Here is a 20,978-nt window from a genome sequence, read left to right as displayed (position 1 = left end):
ATTCACACATAAACGTCATAAACTCCTGAGTTTCTCTGATACTCCAGACACGTATGGAATCACAATGTTGTTGCGTTTGACCTTCTTTTCCTCCTCCCCTGTAGTTTTGTTCTTCTTGGATCTTGTGGCTGTTTTCACAAAGGTCCATTTAGGGTATCCACAGGCTGTAAGTGCCCCCTTCAGGTGGTTCTGTTCCTTCTCTCTGGCTTGGGCGCTTGTTGGTGTGTTTTCCGCTCTGTGGTGTAGTGTTCTTATGACCCCTAGCTTGTGCAAGAAACTCAGGAGGATTTTCAACAAACAACATCTGTGTGTTTTAAACCCAAGAACACACTAAGACAGATGCTGGTACCCAAACCTCTACACAGTAATTTAAATACGGTAACACCAGTGAACAATACAAAATGTGGAGTGATCTGTAATCTAGAACGTGCTTAGCTTTAGCCAGGACTGAAACACTTAAAGACGGTTTTGTTTAGATATGTTTTATGTGAGATTTCCAGCAAATCTTGTCATCTATAATCACTCCAAGGACTTTCATTTCATACACTCTTTCTATATTAATACCCTTGATCTGTAACTGAACTTGATTGATTGATTTACAATTGCCACATGTCATGAATTTAGTGTTGTTCAAATTTAATGTTAACTTATTTGTGTCAAACCAGGAGTCAGTCCAGGAGTTGCTGTAAATTCTGACCAGAACTAAAAGATGTTTGTGTCGTCTGCAAATAATACAAATTTGAGTAGATCAGATACTTTACATGTCGTTTATGTAGAGGATAAATAATTTTGGTCCCAACACTGACCCCTGGGGGACACCACACGCAATGTCCACACATTCAGATGTGTAATCTCCCAACTTCACAAATTGTTTCCTGTCTTTTAAATAACTGCTTAACCAATTCAGCACTATCCCCCCTGATCACGAGCCTTTCCAGTTTATTTAGCCAATCATTTACCATCAGCTGGATCTGCAGCCACCAATCCGCTGCTGAGCAGAGACATAATCCACCAATCACAGTAGGCTTAACGAGTTACTGAGTAAAGCGTTACTGCCCAACACTGCTGACTGGCAATTAGATTTGAATTCTGCACCTGTACTGTGACAATATCAGAGCATATTTTGTTTAAATTAAAGCAGCTTTATTGGTAAGTCGGTTAACATACAAAGAATTTGTTTTGGTGTATTGTTGCTTAACAACATAGTAGATAAATATAAGACAGATAAAGACAGAGGAAATACTGCAGATCAAGATCCATAAAATTGATAATAAGATACAAAAAAGGTTAAACAATAATAAAGAGTGTCAACAATCCTTCTCATATTGAGTCTTACATTAATATCAAAGATTCGTATTTTTCTAAAATGGAGTAATATAATTGTACAATTTGCTACAAAACCTCAAATTTAATATAATGTTACAGCATTCAATTAGATTTGATTAAGAAATCTATTATTTCGTTTGAGTATGTACCCAGTAAATTAAAGCCATGAAAAAGGTAGTATCCCCTCTGTTGTTTGTACATGTGTGTTTGTGTGTCTATTTCATTGCTGCCTTTGTGTCCCACAAAGCCCCACTAACTGCCAAGTAAACCCAAAATTAGGCTTCAAAAAAACGGAGGGTAAAGATGAGGACTCCCAGCAGCAGACTCATACAGCCGGCGTCACTGGCAGTTGTTGTAACAGCATTACACAAACTGGTCCCACAGCAGGAGGGTGTACTGATGTTACCAAAACCTTGCAAGAGAGGTAGGCTACTCAGGTTGGCACCAAGTGCACACAGGTTTGCAGATGCACAACCAGAGAATGGAGAAGTATTGCCTCCAATTGTCACTGAAGATAAAAAAAAACAATGTTTTACTATAGATACATTATTTTTTGTTAAGTAACTTCAGGAAGTATTCAGATCCTTCACACAAGTAACAATGTCACGATGTACAATCACACCATTACATGTTTTTGGTCCTGATTCCCATCAAAGTCCTTTAATTGGCACGTATTACTTTCCTCTGTAAAATCTGTCCTTTCATTGGGTAACTCCAACAAGTATCGCACTATGTGACATTACAGTAATTTAGGTGAGGCTCAAATAAAGACCTGTATAAAGTTACGATTGCTTTGAATGGAAGAAAATGTCTCAATTTGAAAAATAACATATTTGGAAATTTTTTTCATCAGTTCATAAACACATCGATATGTATCCCAGGAATTTGGTGGACTTCACTCTCTCAATAGCTCTACCATTTATTTTGACACAAACATGGTCAATGTTATTTCAATTTCTATTCGAATGGAAGATTTTGTAATTTGTTTTGTTTGTATTTAAAGGTAACTGCATGCATTAAAGTCATGTATCCACCATAGTCATTTTGAAGGTTGCTGAGAAGAATTTCAAAGTCAATAGTGTCAAATGCTTTTGATAAATCAAGGAAGATTCCAACTCCGCAGTCACCTCCATCAATAGCGAGACTCGTCATACATGTGGTGTTATATTTTCTAAAGTACTGTAATGGGACAAGAATATTAGTTTTTTTGATTAGATTACTAAACAATTCTTTCCTGTACCTTGGAGAGGGTAGGCAATATAGACACAAGTCGGCAGTTGAACATGTTATTTTTATTACCTCACTTAAAGAGCGGTTAAAGTCTTTAACTGATCACACAAATTTTCTTTGCATTTGCAGCAAAATGCTCGAAGTGTAGAGCCAAGCTGTGGTACAGGAGCGCAGCACTGCAACAACAGAGCAGGCTGAAGCGCCAAAACACAGAAGTGTTCAGTAAAGAAAGGATGGGATTTTGATCTGTGTTACTTTAGTCGATTCATTCAAATTTACACGGTTAAGCATTTACGAGACACTTGGCTCACGAGACGAGACACGTGATTGGGTTCACGAGAACGAGACGAGATTTTAACGCTATTTTTAAGAACTCTCCAATGCTGAATTATATGAAAATTCACTAAGAACACTTCATTTCCTGTGTTCTGGTGAATTTTTCAGAACCAATGTATGGTGGAAATGTTTTTATTTATGTAAAAGAAACAAAATTTAGGTGGCAGGTGACAATTCAAAATTTAAAACCATGACAGAATATAATGCAGTGCCGCTCTCAGGCAAGGGGGCGTTTCCCCTTTGGCTCGGTTCGTTTGGTAATATGTGAACACAACAATCACACTCTGAACAGGAACAAAACAACGACCTGAGATAGCTCAGAAGAGGTGGGCCCAATCCCAATGTCCCCCCTAAGCCCTGAACCCTGTCAGACTTTACCGACGTCACTTGGAAAGCGATTGAGTGCAAGAGGCTGTGAGGGCTCAAAATGCTGTAAACAGGAACGGGACAGCCCTTTGCCACTTTATCACGTTACCTTGACGACGCTGAAACACGTTGCACACTTTTTATTTTATGTTTTTGCCTTATTTTTAAGTCCTGCAGGCTCTTGTCCTACAGAGTGGAGGAGAGGTAGCCTAAATGTCAATATATATTTGTAATTAATTAATACACTATAGTCAAACAGCATCACCAAGCAAAAACTAAAATAAACAGTTGAATAAACTAAGTGTGTCATATGATGGTTGCATTCCTCTGACTTAATGTGTTCTATGCAGCATCTTAAGTTAAGAAAACTTTAAACCATTTTGACATCAGCGTTGGTGTCTATGCTTGTTCGTTTACTATTTTCTTCTTCTCTTAATAGCGGATTTGCCGTGATATTTCTCTCGCTTCCTGGCTTCCCCAGGTAACCCCATACGAGCCAGATCCCAATGTCCCCGCTCACACACTCACAGACTTTGAGGCGCGTTCCCGGGAAGTCCGTGAGGGCTCAGGGCCGTCCCACTGTCAAATCGTCAAGTGCGCGAGGGCTCTCTCGCGGACATTTTGAGCCCTTTATAGACCCTTTTCGTAAGTCCGCATTTCTGCAGACTTTGGCTGAGGGAATTGTCCACAGCTCATAGCGGTATGACGTAAAACACGGGGTTACCAGGGGAAGCCCGGAAGCGAGAGAAATATCACGGCAAATCCGCTATTAAGAGAAGAAGAAATCAGTTCACAAACCGGCACAGCGCAATGGGGCGGTGGAGCATACAGGGCCAGGAGATCGATGGTGATGCTTTACAATAATGCGGTGTGAACACATGTGATGTATTCAAATTTAATTCAAAGTTCCGGGAACAAAATAAAAAGGTCCAGGTGTGAAAGCATCCTTATATTAGTACTACTTTACCTACTGTGGGCTTGTTGGATCTATAACGTTCTTGTAAAATAATCTGTCATAAAATCTTAATCTGTAAAGTAACTGGCCACAATAGCTGTCATACAAATGTAGTTCAGTGAAAGTACAATAATTACCTCTGAAATGTAATTAATTAGATGTATAACATAAAATATAACAAAAATTTAAGTAAAAGTACAAATATCTCAACTTTTTCCACACCTCGCAATTACCTCACAACCCATGTGGAGACAAACTATGTTCAATTATTTATCAGAAAGACTCACCATTCAATTTAAAGCAGCGGTCCTCCACTCCCTTACATTGTAATTGAGATGAGTTGCAGTGAGAAATGAGGGGGTCACAAGTGAAACACTTTAGGCTGTTTGGCTGAGGAACAGGCTCTGAAACAGAAAAGAACATCATCATTCATTTGAGGAAGAGAAAACATTTGTGTCACAAAGTGAAAGTAGAACGCAGGATGCCAGCGTCCTTTGTTCTGTTTTTTATTTTGTCTCTTAAATTAAATGAGCTACTTATCAATTTGGACTTACTAGGTACATTGTCTGCGTTGCAGTTATCTGTGTTGCAGCACTGAAGAGATGCAACTATCTGCACAAGACCCGCGTTAAATGAAAATGCCTGAGAGCCTGTAGCTGGACACACGGAGGATGGTGCACACGCCTTGATGATTTGCGGGACTGTAACTCCAAATGAAGGGGCTACAAAATCAAAGTGCAGTTTGTTAATGTTGGAAGTCAGAACACATAACTGGCATTAAATTTATTTCACTGAAAAGTAAGAGATCACATGAAGAAAACATTACTTTGAATCAAAGCTGTTGTACACATGGTCTCTGAAGAACATGTTGATGTTACTGTGGTTGAACAGTCTGGATTTGTGCAGCGTAGACACTGAAGGGCTCCAGCTGCAATGGGGAGAAAAACTGTCAACTCAGTGATCACATCACAAGTCAAATGTCAAATCAAACGTCTGATGAGTTTAGGGTTACAGGTTTTGATGATCTATAAATGTTGAAACATGTTTTTCTTCTTGTTGTGCAGAAGCATTTAAAAAGACACAATGGCTGTTACAAACAGTAGTTCTTTCCAATCTTTTTTCAGTAGGATCAATAAAGTCTAAAAGTTTCGGATCTGGTTAATTTAAAAATAATAATCTGTTAATATTAAGATTTTTAATCTTTTCAATAAAAAAAAGCTTTCAGACAAAATTAACGTCTTCAAACCTTTAAATTTTGCTCCCTGCAGAAACTCTAATGTGATAATCAGTGGAGTTACCTGTGCTGGAGAGCGCCCAGATGAGAGTCAGAGAAAGGATCAGCTTCATCATGATGATCAGGTAAGTACTGTGGATCAGTTTTCTGTGGTGATGTTGATACTGCACCTTTTATATATACTGCACAGATGTTGAATACATGCATACATCATGGATCGGGTGTTCCCATTTTAACAGCGTAATCATTTCAAGAAAACCCTGTTGGCTTTTTCCGGGTTACAAAATTTAAATATTGCATGTCATGAAGATGACAGGATGACAAAGTTGTTATCAAATCTGAGTGTGGCTTAAATGCAGTTTGTTAATGTATTTCACTGAAAAGTACTAGACTTTTAAAGAAATTACTACCTTGAATGGAAGCTGACATCTTAATGCCACAGCAATTCATTTAACAATATTTTTGATAATATCCTATGAAGTATGTGTTTTTACTTATAAGACTGACAGAAACCATTCTGCATAAAGAGTTTCATACTTTCACGTTTGATACTGAAGTACATAATGATGATAATACTTTTAGTAAATCTTTTAAATTTAATATTTGGCAGTGTTGGAAGAGGTAGTCTTGGTTTACTTTGGGATATGCAATTCTAATCCAATACACTTTTTCTGCCTCGGGTTTACAGAGCTTGGGGACTGCTGGCTCTGCCTGCGCTCTGGGGAGGATGCCTCCGGCTGGGCTGGGGGTCTGTCGGCCCTGGTTTTCCCGCGTTATCGCTCCCTGGCAGCGGGGAGTTCCTCGGCACGGCTCTCTGCTGTTCTCCCTTGGGGCGGGGCGCAGCTCTCCCAGGGACATGTGGTCTGGGGTCCTTTGCGCTTTGGGGAGTCGCAGGGTGCCCTGGCTACTGGGGTTGGGGGTGTCTGGGCGCAGCGCGGGTCGGTCTGATTGTGGGGCGATTGTAGATGCATCTTGATGTCTTGTTTTTTTTTTTTCTCTGGGGGGCTGCTGCCTCAGATCCGTGCTCCCCTGTTTCTCTGTCGACCGGTTGTCGGACCCCTCTGGAGACTGAGGTAGTTGGTTGTCTGGATGCGCAGGGTGTGTGCGTGGTGTGTCCCGGCCCTTGACGGGTGGGTGGGCGGTGACATGCAGCTGGGCTAGTTGATTTTGCCTCGTTGCTGGTTTGGCTGGCGTTACACGGCGGCTGGAGGGTGTGCTGTGCATGGAAGATGTTGCTAGTGTTGTTCTCTCCTGGCTTTCGCCGTTGTGTTCTGCCACTTGCTCTCTCATTTGCTCGGCCTCGCGCGCGGGATACACGGGGTGCTGCCGGGCGGTGGGTGCCGCTGTGCTCGTGCGGGTTGGGGTTGCGCGCTGATGTTGATTGCGTGGCATTTTGTCGGTTTGGTTGCCCGTTCCGCGGCCGGTCGCGGGGTGGCACTGGCCTCTGTTGTGTGCGCGCCGCGGTCAGTCTCTTCTGCGGGTTCCGCCTTTTGCTTTCCAACGGCATGGCGTTGTCAATTGGCATTTGGATGGCCGGTGTCTTTGGCAATTGTTGGTCGGGTCGGGGTCTTCTGCGTTCGCGTCACGGTTCGTCACCCCTATTGGCTACTGGGGGTCTTGCCTGCCTGTCGCTGTAGACGGTGTGGCGCGGTTGTGGCATCCCACTCTCACTATGAACTACATTCTGTAACAGGCTTATGTACACAAACATATACGTACACATACAGACACACTCACCCCCACGCACTCAGACACATACGGTCTCACATATAGACACATATAAAAACAAAGGTTCTCCCTGGTAGAATTATTCTTGATGTTTTTTATTCAGTTACTTCTTCATGTGGTGTTTCTATTCCCCATCCCCATGTCTGTCCCCTGTCTGGCCTGGTGACAAATAGTATATTAATACTCTCTTGTTAAAGTAAAATCTGTCTGGCACAATATGGTATCCAGCTCCTCATTCTCATACCAGGCTGCCGGGCAGGACAGGTTAAAAACAATAAAATAATTCCTGCATTCTGGAGACATTTTCTGCTCCAATTTACAGTGGAAATGTCTTTATTTATATAAAGGGAAACAAGATTCAGATGGCAGGTGACAATTCATAAATATAAAAATATATAACAGAATATGATGTAAAATAACAGCAGTTTTTTTGTAGCTTAAATTACTTTTTTTGGATGATGCACATTTTGTAAATTCTATATTTAAAATGCATTGCATGTTTTGTTATTGTGCAAACAAACCTTTTATTTGTTAGTTAATATTCAAGTTGCCACAGGAGCACAGAGGAATGTGAAGAGAAGAACCAAAATACAATAAAGGTATTAGATTTCTTTTTTACTTGGTCTGTTTAAAATCGTATTTGTTTGCAGATCTGCGTGCAGAGGCGCATAAATTCCCTCAGCACCTTGTCTCACTTTCTCCCGCATCTCTCATGAACACCGCTGCAGAAATCTGTCCAACACAATGCTGTCAGTGTCAGAGACGCACCTTAAAAAAAGTTATTAGCAAGCATGTAAGGAGCCTAGCAAATAAGGAGAGCTATGTTGACGTAAGCTGGGTTGTCGAGGTTAGCACGCAGTATATCTGGTAATCATATCGACTACACCCCAATACAACTTTCTGTCAATGGAGCTTCTACCAGGAGATTTTAGTGCACCTGCATGCTTCCATCTGCTGACAAGCTTTATGGAGATCGTGATTTCCTTTTCCACGGTGCCAAAATGACTAGTAACTGGTTAGCTGACCATGGTATTACTGTGCTTTATAGCCAACTTACCTGAACACCATATTGTCAAGAGGAAACTGAGAGACACCAAACAGTACAGACGAGCTGAAGGCCTCTATCAAAGCAACCTGGGCCTCCATAACACCTCAGCAGTTCCACAGGCTGATTGTCTCCATGTCACACCGCACTGATGCAGTAATTGTGCAAAAGGACACCACACGCAATGTCCACACATTCAGATGTGTAATCTCCCAACTTCACAAATTGTTTCCTGTCTTTTAAATAACTGCTTAACCAATTCAGCACTATCCTCCCTGATCACGAGCCTTTCCAGTTTATTTAGCCAATCATTTACCATCAGCTGGAACTGCAGCCACCAATCCGCTGCTGAGCAGAGACATAATCCACCAATCACAGTAGGCCTAACGAGTTACTGAGTAAAGCGTTACTGCCCAACACTGCTGACTGGCAATTAGATTTGAATTCTGCACCTGTACTGTGACAATATCAGAGCATATTTTGTTTAAATTAAAGCAGCTTTATTGGTAAGTCAGTTAACATACAAAGAATTTGTTTTGGTGTATTGTTGCTTAACAACATAGTAGATAAATATAAGACAGATAAAGACAGAGGAAATACTGCAGATCAAGATCCATAAAATTGATAATAAGATACAAAAAAGGTTAAACAATAATAAAGAGTGTCAACAATCCTTCTCATATTGAGTCTTACATTAATATCAAAGATTCGTATTTTTCTAAAATGGAGTAATATAATTGTACAATTTGCTACAAAACCTCAAATTTAATATAATGTTACAGCATTCAATTAGATTTGATTAAGAAAGCTATTATTTCGTTTGAGTATGTACCCAGTAAATTAAAGCCATGAAAAAGGTAGTATCCCCTCTGTTGTTTGTACATGTGTGTTTGTGTGTCTATTTCATTGCTGCCTTTGTGTCCCACAAAGCCCCACTAACTGCCAAGTAAACCCAAAATTAGGCTTCAAAAAAACGGAGGGTAAAGATGAGGACTCCCAGCAGCAGACTCATACAGCCGGCGTCACTGGCAGTTGTTGTAACAGCATTACACAAACTGGTCCCACAGCAGGAGGGTGTACTGATGTTACCAAAACCTTGCAAGAGAGGTAGGCTACTCAGGTTGGCACCAAGTGCACACAGGTTTGCAGATGCACAGCCAGAGAATGGAGAAGTATTGCCTCCATTCGTCACTAAAGATAAAAAAAAACAAAACAATGTTTTACTATAGATACATTACTTTTTTGTTAAGTAACTTCAGGAAGTATTCAGATCCTTCACACAAGTTAAAGTAACAATGTCACGATGTACAATCACACCATTACATGTTTTTGGTCCTGATTCCCATCAAAGTCCTTTAATTGGCACGTATTACTTTCCTCTGTAAAATCTGTCCTTTCATTGGGTAACTCCAACAAGTATCGCACTATGTGACATTACAGTAATTTAGGTGAGGCTCAAATAAAGACCTGTATAAAGTTATGATTGCTTTGAATGGAAGAAAATGTCTCAATTTGAAAAATAACATATTTAGAATTTTTTTCATCAGATCATAAACCCATCGATATGTATCCCAAAGAATTTGGTGGACTTCACTCTCTCAATAGCTCTACCATTTATTTTGACACAAACATGGTCAATGTTATTTCAATTTCTATTCGAATGGAAGATTTTGTCATTTGTTTTGTTTGTATTTAAAGGTAACTGCATGCATTAAAGTCATGTATCCACCATAGTCATTTTGAAGGTTGCTAAGAAGAATTTCAAAGTCAATAGTGTCAAATGCTTTTGATAAATCAAGGAAGATTCCAACTCCGCAGTCACCTTCATCAATAGCGAGACTCGTCATACATGTGGTGTTATATTTTCTAAAGTACTGTAATGGGACAAGAATATTAGATTTTTTGATTAGATTACTAAACAATTCTTTCCTGTACCTTGGAGAGGGTAGGCAATATAGACACAAGTCGGCAGTTGAACATGTTATTTTTATTACCTCACTTAAAGAGCGGTTAAAGTCTTTAACTGATCACACAAATTTTCTTTGCATTTGCAGCAAAATGCTCGAAGTGTAGAGCCAAGCTGTGGTACAGGAGCGCAGCACTGCAACAACAGAGCAGGCTGAAGCGCCAAAACACAGAAGTGTTCAGTAAAGAAAGGATGGGATTTTGATCTGTGTTACTTTAGTCGATTCATTCAAATTTACACGGTTAAGCATTTACGAGACACTTGGCTCACGAGACGAGACACGTTATTGGGTTCACGAGAACGAGACGAGATTTTAACGCTATTTTTAAGAACTGTCCAATGCTGAATTATATGAAAATTCACTAAGAACACTTCATTTCCTGTGTTCTGGTGAATTTTTCAGAACCAATGTATGGTGGAAATGTTTTTATTTATGTAAAAGAAACAAAATTTAGGTGGCAGGTGACAATTCAAAATTTAAAACCATGACAGAATATAATGCAGTGCCGCTCTCAGGCAAGGGGGCGTTTCCCCTTTGGCTCGGTTCGTTTGGTAATATGTGAACACAACAATCACACTCTGAACAGGAACAAAACAACGACCTGAGATAGCTCAGAAGAGGTGGGCCCAATCCCAATGTCCCCCCTAAGCCCTGAACCCTGTCAGACTTTACCGACGTCACTTGGAAAGCGATTGAGTGCAAGAGGCTGTGAGGGCTCAAAATGCTGTAAACAGGAACGGGACAGCCCTTTGCCACTTTATCACGTTACCTTGACGACGCTGAAACACGTTGCACACTTTTTATTTTATGTTTTTGCCTTATTTTTAAGTCCTGCAGGCTCTTGTCCTACAGAGTGGAGGAGAGGTAGCCTAAATGTCAATATATTTGTAATTAATTAATACACTATAGTCAAACAGCATCACCAAGCAAAAACTAAAATAAACAGTTGAATAAACTAAGTGTGTCATATGATGGTTGCATTCCTCTGACTTAATGTGTTCTATGCAGCATCTTAAGTTAAGAAAACTTTAAACCATTTTGACATCAGCGTTGGTGTCTATGCTTGTTCGTTTACTATTTTCTTCTTCTCTTAATAGCGGATTTGCCGTGATATTTCTCTCGCTTCCTGGCTTCCCCAGGTAACCCCATACGAGCCAGATCCCAATGTCCCCGCTCACACACTCACAGACTTTGAGGCGCGTTCCCGGGAAGTCCGTGAGGGCTCAGGGCCGTCCCACTGTCAAATCGTCAAGTGCGCGAGGGCTCTCTCGCGGACATTTTGAGCCCTTTATAGACCCTTTTCGTAAGTCCGCATTTCTGCAGACTTTGGCTGAGGGAATTGTCCACAGCTCATAGCGGTATGACGTAAAACACGGGGTTACCAGGGGAAGCCCGGAAGCGAGAGAAATATCACGGCAAATCCGCTATTAAGAGAAGAAGAAATCAGTTCACAAACCGGCACAGCGCAATGGGGCGGTGGAGCATACAGGGCCAGGAGATCGATGGTGATGCTTTACAATAATGCGGTGTGAACACATGTGATGTATTCAAATTTAATTCAAAGTATCTGTTCCGGGAACAAAATAAAAAGGTCCAGGTGTGAAAGCATCCTTATATTAGTACTACTTTACCTACTGTGGGCTTGGTGGATCTATAACGTTCTTGTAAAATAATCTGTCATAAAATCTTAATCTGTAAAGTAACTGGCCACAATAGCTGTCATACAAATGTAGTTCAGTGAAAGTACAATAATTACCTCTGAAATGTAATTAATTAGATGTATAACATAAAATATAACAAAAATTTAAGTAAAAGTACAAATATCTCAACTTTTTCCACACCTCGCAATTACCTCACAACCCATGTGGAGACAAACTATGTTCAATTATTTATCAGAAAGACTCACCATTCAATTTAAAGCAGCGGTCCTCCACTCCCTTACATTGTAATTGAGATGAGTTGCAGTGAGAAATGAGGGGGTCACAAGTGAAACACTTTAGGCTGTTTGGCTGAGGAACAGGCTCTGAAACAGAAAAGAACATCATCATTCATTTGAGGAAGAGAAAACATTTGTGTCACAAAGTGAAAGTAGAACGCAGGATGCCAGCGTTCTTTGTTCTGTTTTTATTTTGTCTCTTAAATTAAATGAGCTACTTATCAATTTGGACTTACTAGGTACATTGTCTGTGTTGCAGTTATCTGTGTTGCAGCACTGAAGAGATGCAACTATCTGCACAAGACCCGCGTTGAATGAAAATGCCTGAGAGCCTGTAGCTGGACACACGGAGGATGGTGCACACGCCTTGATGATTTGCGGGACTGTAACTCCAAATGAAGGGGCTACAAAATCAAAGTGCAGTTTGTTAATGTTGGAAGTCAGAACACATAACTGGCATTAAATTTATTTCACTGAAAAGTAAGAGATCACATGAAGAAAACATTACTTTGAATCAAAGCTGTTGTACACATGGTCTCTGAAGAACATGTTGATGTTACTGTGGTTGAACAGTCTGGATTTGTGCAGCGTAGACACTGAAGGGCTCCAGCTGCAATGGGGAGAAAAACTGTCAACTCAGTGATCACATCACAAGTCAAATGTCAAATCAAACGTCTGATGAGTTTAGGGTTACAGGTTTTGATGATCTATAAATGTTGAAACATGTTTTTCTTCTTGTTGTGCAGAAGCATTTAAAAAGACACAATGGCTGTTACAAACAGTAGTTCTTTCCAATCTTTTTTCAGTAGGATCAATAAAGTCTAAAAGTTTCGGTTCTGGTTAATTTAAAAATAATAATCTGTTAATATTTTGAATCTTTTCAACAACAAAAAAAAAGCTTTCAGGCAAAATTAACGTCTTCAAACCTTTAAATTTTGCTCCCTGCAGAAACTCTAATGTGATAATCAGTGGAGTTACCTGTGCTGGAGAGCGCCCAGATGAGAGTCAGAGAAAGGATCAGCTTCATCATGATGATCAGGTAAGTACTGTGGATCAGTTTTCTGTGGTGATGTTGATACTGCACCTTTTATATATACTGCACAGATGTTGAATACATGCATACATCATGGATCGGGTGTTCCCATTTTAACAGCGTAATCATTTCAAGAAAACCCTGTTGGCTTTTTCCGGGTTACAAAATTTAAATATTGCATGTCATGAAGATGACAGGATGACAAAGTTGTTATCAAATCTGAGTGTGGCTTAAATGCAGTTTGTTAATGTATTTCACTGAAAAGTACTAGACTTTTAAAGAAATTACTACCTTGAATGGAAGCTGACATCTTAATGCCACAGCAATTCATTTAACAATATTTTTGATAATATCCTATGAAGTATGTGTTTTTTACTTATAAGACTGACAGAAACCATTCTGCATAAAGAGTTTCATACTTTCACGTTTGATACTGAAGTACATAATGATGATAATACTTTTAGTAAATCTTTTAAATTTAATATTTGGCAGTGTTGGAAGAGGTAGTCTTGGTTTACTTTGGGATATGCAATTCTAATCCAATACACTTTTTCTGCCTCGGGTTTACAGAGCTTGGGGACTGCTGGCTCTGCCTGCGCTCTGGGGAGGATGCCTCCGGCTGGGCTGGGGGTCTGTCGGCCCTGGTTTTCCCGCGTTATCGCTCCCTGGCAGCGGGGAGTTCCTCGGCACGGCTCTCTGCTGTTCTCCCTTGGGGCGGGGCGCAGCTCTCCCAGGGACATGTGGTCTGGGGTCCTTTGCGCTTTGGGGAGTCGCAGGGTGCCCTGGCTACTGGGGTTGGGGGTGTCTGGGCGCAGCGCGGGTCGGTCTGATTGTGGGGCGATTGTAGATGCATCTTGATGTCTTGTTTTTTTTTTTTCTCTGGGGGGCTGCTGCCTCAGATCCGTGCTCCCCTGTTTCTCTGTCGACCGGTTGTCGGACCCCTCTGGAGACTGAGGTAGTTGGTTGTCTGGATGCGCAGGGTGTGTGCGTGGTGTGTCCCGGCCCTTGACGGGTGGGTGGGCGGTGACATGCAGCTGGGCTAGTTGATTTTGCCTCGTTGCTGGTTTGGCTGGCGTTACACGGCGGCTGGAGGGTGTGCTGTGCATGGAAGATGTTGCTAGTGTTGTTCTCTCCTGGCTTTCGCCGTTGTGTTCTGCCACTTGCTCTCTCATTTGCTCGGCCTCGCGCGCGGGATACACGGGGTGCTGCCGGGCGGTGGGTGCCGCTGTGCTCGTGCGGGTTGGGGTTGCGCGCTGATGTTGATTGCGTGGCATTTTGTCGGTTTGGTTGCCCGTTCCGCGGCCGGTCGCGGGGTGGCACTGGCCTCTGTTGTGTGCGCGCCGCGGTCAGTCTCTTCTGCGGGTTCCGCCTTTTGCTTTCCAACGGCATGGCGTTGTCAATTGGCATTTGGATGGCCGGTGTCTTTGGCAATTGTTGGTCGGGTCGGGGTCTTCTGCGTTCGCGTCACGGTTCGTCACCCCTATTGGCTACTGGGGGTCTTGCCTGCCTGTCGCTGTAGACGGTGTGGCGCGGTTGTGGCATCCCACTCTCACTATGAACTACATTCTGTAACAGGCTTATGTACACAAACATATACGTACACATACAGACACACTCACCCCCACGCACTCAGACACATACGGTCTCACATATAGACACATATAAAAACAAAGGTTCTCCCTGGTAGAATTATTCTTGATGTTTTTTATTCAGTTACATCTTCATGTGGTGTTTCTATTCCCCATCCCCATGTCTGTCCCCTGTCTGGCCTGGTGACAAATAGTATATTAATACTCTCTTGTTAAAGTAAAATCTGTCTGGCACAATATGGTATCCAGCTCCTCATTCTCATACCAGGCTGCCGGGCAGGACAGGTTAAAAACAATAAAATAATTCCTGCATTCTGGAGACATTTTCTGCTCCAATTTACAGTGGAAATGTCTTTATTTATATAAAGGGAAACAAGATTCAGATGGCAGGTGACAATTCATAAATATAAAAATATATAACAGAATATGATGTAAAATAACAGCAGTTTTTTTGTAGCTTAAATTACTTTTTTTGGATGATGCACATTTTGTAAATTCTATATTTAAAATGCATTGCATGTTTTGTTATTGTGCAAACAAACCTTTTATTTGTTAGTTAATATTCAAGTTGCCACAGGAGCACAGAGGAATGTGAAGAGAAGAACCAAAATACAATAAAGGTATTAGATTTCTTTTTTACTTGGTCTGTTTAAAATCGTATTTGTTTGCAGATCTGCGTGCAGAGGCGCATAAATTCCCTCAGCACCTTGTCTCACTTTCTCCCGCATCTCTCATGAACACCGCTGCAGAAATCTGTCCAACACAATGCTGTCAGTGTCAGAGACGCACCTTAAAAAAAGTTATTAGCAAGCATGTAAGGAGCCTAGCAAATAAGGAGAGCTATGTTGACGTAAGCTGGGTTGTCGAGGTTAGCACGCAGTATATCTGGTAATCATATCGACTACACCCCAATACAACTTTCTGTCAATGGAGCTTCTACCAGGAGATTTTAGTGCACCTGCATGCTTCCATCTGCTGACAAGCTTTATGGAGATCGTGATTTCCTTTTCCACGGTGCCAAAATGACTAGTAACTGGTTAGCTGACCATGGTATTACTGTGCTTTATAGCCAACTTACCTGAACACCATATTGTCAAGAGGAAACTGAGAGACACCAAACAGTACAGACGAGCTGAAGGCCTCTATCAAAGCAACCTGGGCCTCCATAACACCTCAGCAGTTCCACAGGCTGATTGTCTCCATGTCACACCGCACTGATGCAGTAATTGTGCAAAAGGACACCACACGCAATGTCCACACATTCAGATGTGTAATCTCCCAACTTCACAAATTGTTTCCTGTCTTTTAAATAACTGCTTAACCAATTCAGCACTATCCTCCCTGATCACGAGCCTTTCCAGTTTATTTAGCCAATCATTTACCATCAGCTGGAACTGCAGCCACCAATCCGCTGCTGAGCAGAGACATAATCCACCAATCACAGTAGGCCTAACGAGTTACTGAGTAAAGCGTTACTGCCCAACACTGCTGACTGGCAATTAGATTTGAATTCTGCACCTGTACTGTGACAATATCAGAGCATATTTTGTTTAAATTAAAGCAGCTTTATTGGTAAGTCAGTTAACATACAAAGAATTTGTTTTGGTGTATTGTTGCTTAACAACATAGTAGATAAATATAAGACAGATAAAGACAGAGGAAATACTGCAGATCAAGATCCATAAAATTGATAATAAGATACAAAAAAGGTTAAACAATAATAAAGAGTGTCAACAATCCTTCTCATATTGAGTCTTACATTAATATCAAAGATTCGTATTTTTCTAAAATGGAGTAATATAATTGTACAATTTGCTACAAAACCTCAAATTTAATATAATGTTACAGCATTCAATTAGATTTGATTAAGAAAGCTATTATTTCGTTTGAGTATGTACCCAGTAAATTAAAGCCATGAAAAAGGTAGTATCCCCTCTGTTGTTTGTACATGTGTGTTTGTGTGTCTATTTCATTGCTGCCTTTGTGTCCCACAAAGCCCCACTAACTGCCAAGTAAACCCAAAATTAGGCTTCAAAAAAACGGAGGGTAAAGATGAGGACTCCCAGCAGCAGACTCATACAGCCGGCGTCACTGGCAGTTGTTGTAACAGCATTACACAAACTGGTCCCACAGCAGGAGGGTGTACTGATGTTACCAAAACCTTGCAAGAGAGGTAGGCTACTCAGGTTGGCACCAAGTGCACACAGGTTTGCAGATGCACAGCCAGAGAATGGAGAAGTATTGCCTCCATTCGTCACTAAAGATAAAAAAAAAAACAATGTTTTACTATAGATACATTATTTTTTGTTAAGTAACTTCAGGAAGTATTCAGATCCTTCACACAAGTTAAAGTAACAATGTCACGATGTACAATCACACCATTACATGTTTTTGGTCCTGATTCCCATCAAAGTCCTTTAATTGGCACGTATTACTTTCCTCTGTAAAATCTGTCCTTTCATTGGGTAACTCCAACAAGTATCGCACTATGTGACATTACAGTAATTTAGGTGAGGCTCAAATAAAGACCTGTATAAAGTTATGATTGCTTTGAATGGAAGAAAATGTCTCAATTTGAAAAATAACATATTTAGAATTTTTTCATCAGATCATAAACACATCGATATGTATCCCAAAGAATTTGGTGGACTTCACTCTCTCAATAGCTCTACCATTTATTTTGACACAAACATGGTCAATGTTATTTCAATTTCTATTCGAATGGAAGATTTTGTAATTTGTTTTGTTTGTATTTAAAGGTAACTGCATGCATTAAAGTCATGTATCCACCATAGTCATTTTGAAGGTTGCTGAGAAGAATTTCAAAGTCAATAGTGTCAAATGCTTTTGATAAATCAAGGAAGATTCCAACTCCGCAGTCACCTTCATCAATAGCGAGACTCGTCATACATGTGGTGTTATATTTTCTAAAGTACTGTAATGGGACAAGAATATTAGATTTTTTGATTAGATTACTAAACAATTCTTTCCTGTACCTTGGAGAGGGTAGGCAATATAGACACAAGTCGGCAGTTGAACATGTTATTTTTATTACCTCACTTAAAGAGCGGTTAAAGTCTTTAACTGATCACACAAATTTTCTTTGCATTTGCAGCAAAATGCTCGAAGTGTAGAGCCAAGCTGTGGTACAGGAGCGCAGCACTGCAACAACAGAGCAGGCTGAAGCGCCAAAACACAGAAGTGTTCAGTAAAGAAAGGATGGGATTTTGATCTGCGTTACTTTAGTCGATTCATTAAAATTTACATGGTTAAGCACTTACGAGACACTTGACTCACGAGAGGAGACACGTGATTGGGTTCACGAGAGCGAGACGAGATTTTAACGCTATTTTTTAAGAACTCTCCAATGCTGAATTATATGAAAATTCACAAAGAACACTTCATTTCCTGTGTTCTGGTGAATTTTTCAGCACCAATGTATGGTGGAAATGTTTTTATCTATGTAAAAGAAACAAAATTTAGGTGGCAGGTGACAATTCAAAATTTAAAACCATGACAGAATATAATGCAGTGCCGCTCTCAGGCAAGGGGGCGTTTCCCCTTTGGCTCGGTTCGTTTGGTAATATGTGAACACAACAATCACACTCTGAACAGGAACAAAACAACGACCTGAGATAGCTCAGAAGAGGTGGGCCCAATCCCAATGTCCCCCCTAAGCCCTGAACCCTGTCAGACTTTACCGACGTCACTTGGAAAGCGATTGAGTGCAAGAGGCTGTGAGGGCTCAAAATGCTGTAAACAGGAACGGGACAGCCCTTTGCCACTTTATCACGTTACCTTGACGACGCTGAAACACGTTGCACACTTTTTATTTTATGTTTTTGCCTTATTTTTAAGTCCTGCAGGCTCTTGTCCTACAGAGTGGAGGAGAGGTAGCCTAAATGTCAATATATTTGTAATTAATTAATACACTATAGTCAAACAGCATCACCAAGCAAAAACTAAAATAAACAGTTGAATAAACTAAGTGTGTCATATGATGGTTGCATTCCTCTGACTTAATGTGTTCTATGCAGCATCTTAAGTTAAGAAAACTTTAAACCATTTTGACATCAGCGTTGGTGTCTATGCTTGTTCGTTTACTATTTTCTTCTTCTCTTAATAGCGGATTTGCCGTGATATTTCTCTCGCTTCCTGGCTTCCCCAGGTAACCCCATACGAGCCAGATCCCAATGTCCCCGCTCACACACTCACAGACTTTGAGGCGCGTTCCCGGGAAGTCCGTGAGGGCTCAGGGCCGTCCCACTGTCAAATCGTCAAGTGCGCGAGGGCTCTCTCGCGGACATTTTGAGCCCTTTATAGACCCTTTTCGTAAGTCCGCATTTCTGCAGACTTTGGCTGAGGGAATTGTCCACAGCTCATAGCGGTATGACGTAAAACACGGGGTTACCAGGGGAAGCCCGGAAGCGAGAGAAATATCACGGCAAATCCGCTATTAAGAGAAGAAGAAATCAGTTCACAAACCGGCACAGCGCAATGGGGCGGTGGAGCATACAGGGCCAGGAGATCGATGGTGATGCTTTACAATAATGCGGTGTGAACACATGTGATGTATTCAAATTTAATTCAAAGTTCCGGGAACAAAATAAAAAGGTCCAGGTGTGAAAGCATCCTTATATTAGTACTACTTTACCTACTGTGGGCTTGTGGATCTATAACGTTCTTGTAAAATAATCTGTCATAAAATCTTAATCTGTAAAGTAACTGGCCACAATAGCTGTCATACAAATGTAGTTCAGTGAAAGTACAATAATTACCTCTGAAATGTAATTAATTAGATGTATAACATAAAATATAACAAAAATTTAAGTAAAAGTACAAATATCTCAACTTTTTCCACACCTCGCAATTACCTCACAACCCATGTGGAGACAAAATATGTTCAATTATTTATCAGAAAGACTCACCATTCAATTTAAAGCAGCGGTCCTCCACTCCCTTACATTGTAATTGAGATGAGTTGCAGTGAGAAATGAGGGGGTCACAAGTGAAACACTTTAGGCTGTTTGGCTGAGGAACAGGCTCTGAAACAGAAAAGAACATCATCATTCATTTGAGGAAGAGAAAACATTTGTGTCACAAAGTGAAAGTAGAACGCAGGATGCCAGCGTTCTTTGTTCTGTTTTTTATTTTGTCTCTTAAATTAAATGAGCTACTTATCAATTTGGACTTACTAGGTACATTGTCTGTGTTGCAGTTATCTGTGTTGCAGCACTGAAGAGATGCAACTATCTGCACAAGACCCGCGTTAAATGAAAATGCCTGAGAGCCTGTAGCTGGACACACGGAGGATGGTGCACACGCCTTGATGATTTGCGGGACTGTAACTCCAAATGAAGGGGCTACAAAATCAAAGTGCAGTTTGTTAATGTTGGAAGTCAGAACACATAACTGGCATTAAATTTATTTCACTGAAAAGTAAGAGATCACATGAAGAAAACATTACTTTGAATCGAAGCTGTTGTACACATGGTCTCTGAAGAACATGTTAATGATGGTGGGTTTGTACACTGATCATTTTGGCAGCGTAGACACTGAAGGGCTCCAGCTGCAATGGGGAGAAAAATTGACAACTCAGTGATCACATCACAAGTCAAATGAAACGTCTGATGAGTTTAGGGTTACAGGTTTTGATGATCTATAAATGTTGAAACATGTTTTTCTTCTTGTTGTGCAGAAGCATTTAAAAAGACACAATGGCTGTTACAAACAGTAGTTCTTTCCAATCTTTTTTCAGTAGGATCAATAAAGTCTAAAAGTTTTGGATCTGGTTAATTTAAAAATAATGATCTGTTAATATTAAGATTTTTAATCTTTTCAATAAAAAAAAGCTTTCGGACAAAATTAACGTCTTCAAACCTTTAAATTTTGCTTCCTGCAGAAACTCTAATGTGATAATAAGTGGAGTTACCTGTGCTGGAGAGCGCCCAGATGAGAGTCAGAGAAAGGATCAGCTTCATCATGATGATCAGGTAAGTACTGTGGATCAGTGTTCCGTGATGATAATACTGCACCTTTTATATACACCGCACAAATGAGGAAAACATGCATACCTCAGGGATTGGGTGTTCCCATTTAGGGTTAAAAGAGAAACACTAAGCTTTATCCGGGTTACACAATTAAACAGAGCTTGTCAGAAGATGACAGGATGCCAAAGTTTTTAGCAAATCTAGGTGTGTCTTGAATGCAGTTTGTTAATGTATTACTAGAAA

The 20,978-nt window shown here is 40.7% G+C and overlaps 3 protein-coding genes across 5 annotated transcripts in view; all 3 read right to left on the bottom strand.

The window, feature by feature from the left end:
- Positions 1 to 1,037: 1,037 nt before the first annotated feature.
- On the bottom strand, positions 1,038 to 5,916 carry LOC119900235. Its single transcript, XM_038715027.1, has 5 exons — positions 5,512 to 5,916; positions 5,040 to 5,141; positions 4,768 to 4,935; positions 4,501 to 4,617; positions 1,038 to 1,834 (listed from the first exon to the last, which is right to left on the bottom strand). The coding sequence occupies exons 1-5, from the start codon at positions 5,561 to 5,563 to the stop codon at positions 1,602 to 1,604; spliced, it is 672 nt and encodes a 223-aa protein (XP_038570955.1). The 5' UTR covers positions 5,564 to 5,916; the 3' UTR covers positions 1,038 to 1,601.
- Positions 5,917 to 8,480: 2,564 nt separating this feature from the next.
- Positions 8,481 to 15,044, bottom strand: LOC119900232 (phospholipase A2 inhibitor and Ly6/PLAUR domain-containing protein-like). Of its 2 annotated transcripts, XM_038715024.1 has the most exons (5): positions 13,102 to 15,029; positions 12,632 to 12,733; positions 12,360 to 12,527; positions 12,094 to 12,210; positions 8,481 to 9,411 (listed from the first exon to the last, which is right to left on the bottom strand). In XM_038715024.1, the coding sequence occupies exons 1-5, from the start codon at positions 13,151 to 13,153 to the stop codon at positions 9,179 to 9,181; spliced, it is 672 nt and encodes a 223-aa protein (XP_038570952.1). In that variant the 5' UTR covers positions 13,154 to 15,029; the 3' UTR covers positions 8,481 to 9,178. The 2 variants fall into 2 exon arrangements, 1 of the variants encoding a protein (XP_038570952.1); XR_005444033.1 differs by lacking the exons at positions 8,481 to 9,411; positions 12,094 to 12,210 and having other exon boundaries at positions 12,497 to 12,527; positions 12,632 to 15,044.
- Positions 15,045 to 16,071: 1,027 nt separating this feature from the next.
- LOC119900231 (phospholipase A2 inhibitor and Ly6/PLAUR domain-containing protein-like) overlaps positions 16,072 to 20,978 on the bottom strand; it is a 35,505-nt gene continuing 30,598 nt past the window's right edge. The window contains exons 1-5 of one of the 2 annotated variants that reach the window (XM_038715023.1): positions 20,678 to 20,751; positions 20,213 to 20,314; positions 19,941 to 20,108; positions 19,674 to 19,790; positions 16,072 to 17,002 (exon numbers count right to left, since the gene is read on the bottom strand). In XM_038715023.1, the coding sequence (XP_038570951.1) occupies positions 16,770 to 17,002; positions 19,674 to 19,790; positions 19,941 to 20,108; positions 20,213 to 20,314; positions 20,678 to 20,729 (672 nt within the window). In that variant the 5' untranslated portion in view covers positions 20,730 to 20,751 and the 3' untranslated portion in view covers positions 16,072 to 16,769. Of the gene's footprint in view, positions 17,003 to 19,673; positions 19,791 to 19,940; positions 20,109 to 20,212; positions 20,315 to 20,677; positions 20,752 to 20,978 lie in introns of those variants that run through there. The other variant, XR_005444032.1, reaches the window with a different exon arrangement.

This window comes from Micropterus salmoides, unplaced genomic scaffold (genome assembly GCF_014851395.1).
Source record: "Micropterus salmoides isolate LMB-PRFRI ecotype aquatic unplaced genomic scaffold, ASM1485139v1 Ms_hic_scaffold_13, whole genome shotgun sequence".
In the NCBI taxonomy this organism is placed as follows: domain Eukaryota; kingdom Metazoa; phylum Chordata; class Actinopteri; order Centrarchiformes; family Centrarchidae; genus Micropterus; species Micropterus salmoides.
This window is presented reverse-complemented; position numbering and strand designations above follow the sequence as displayed.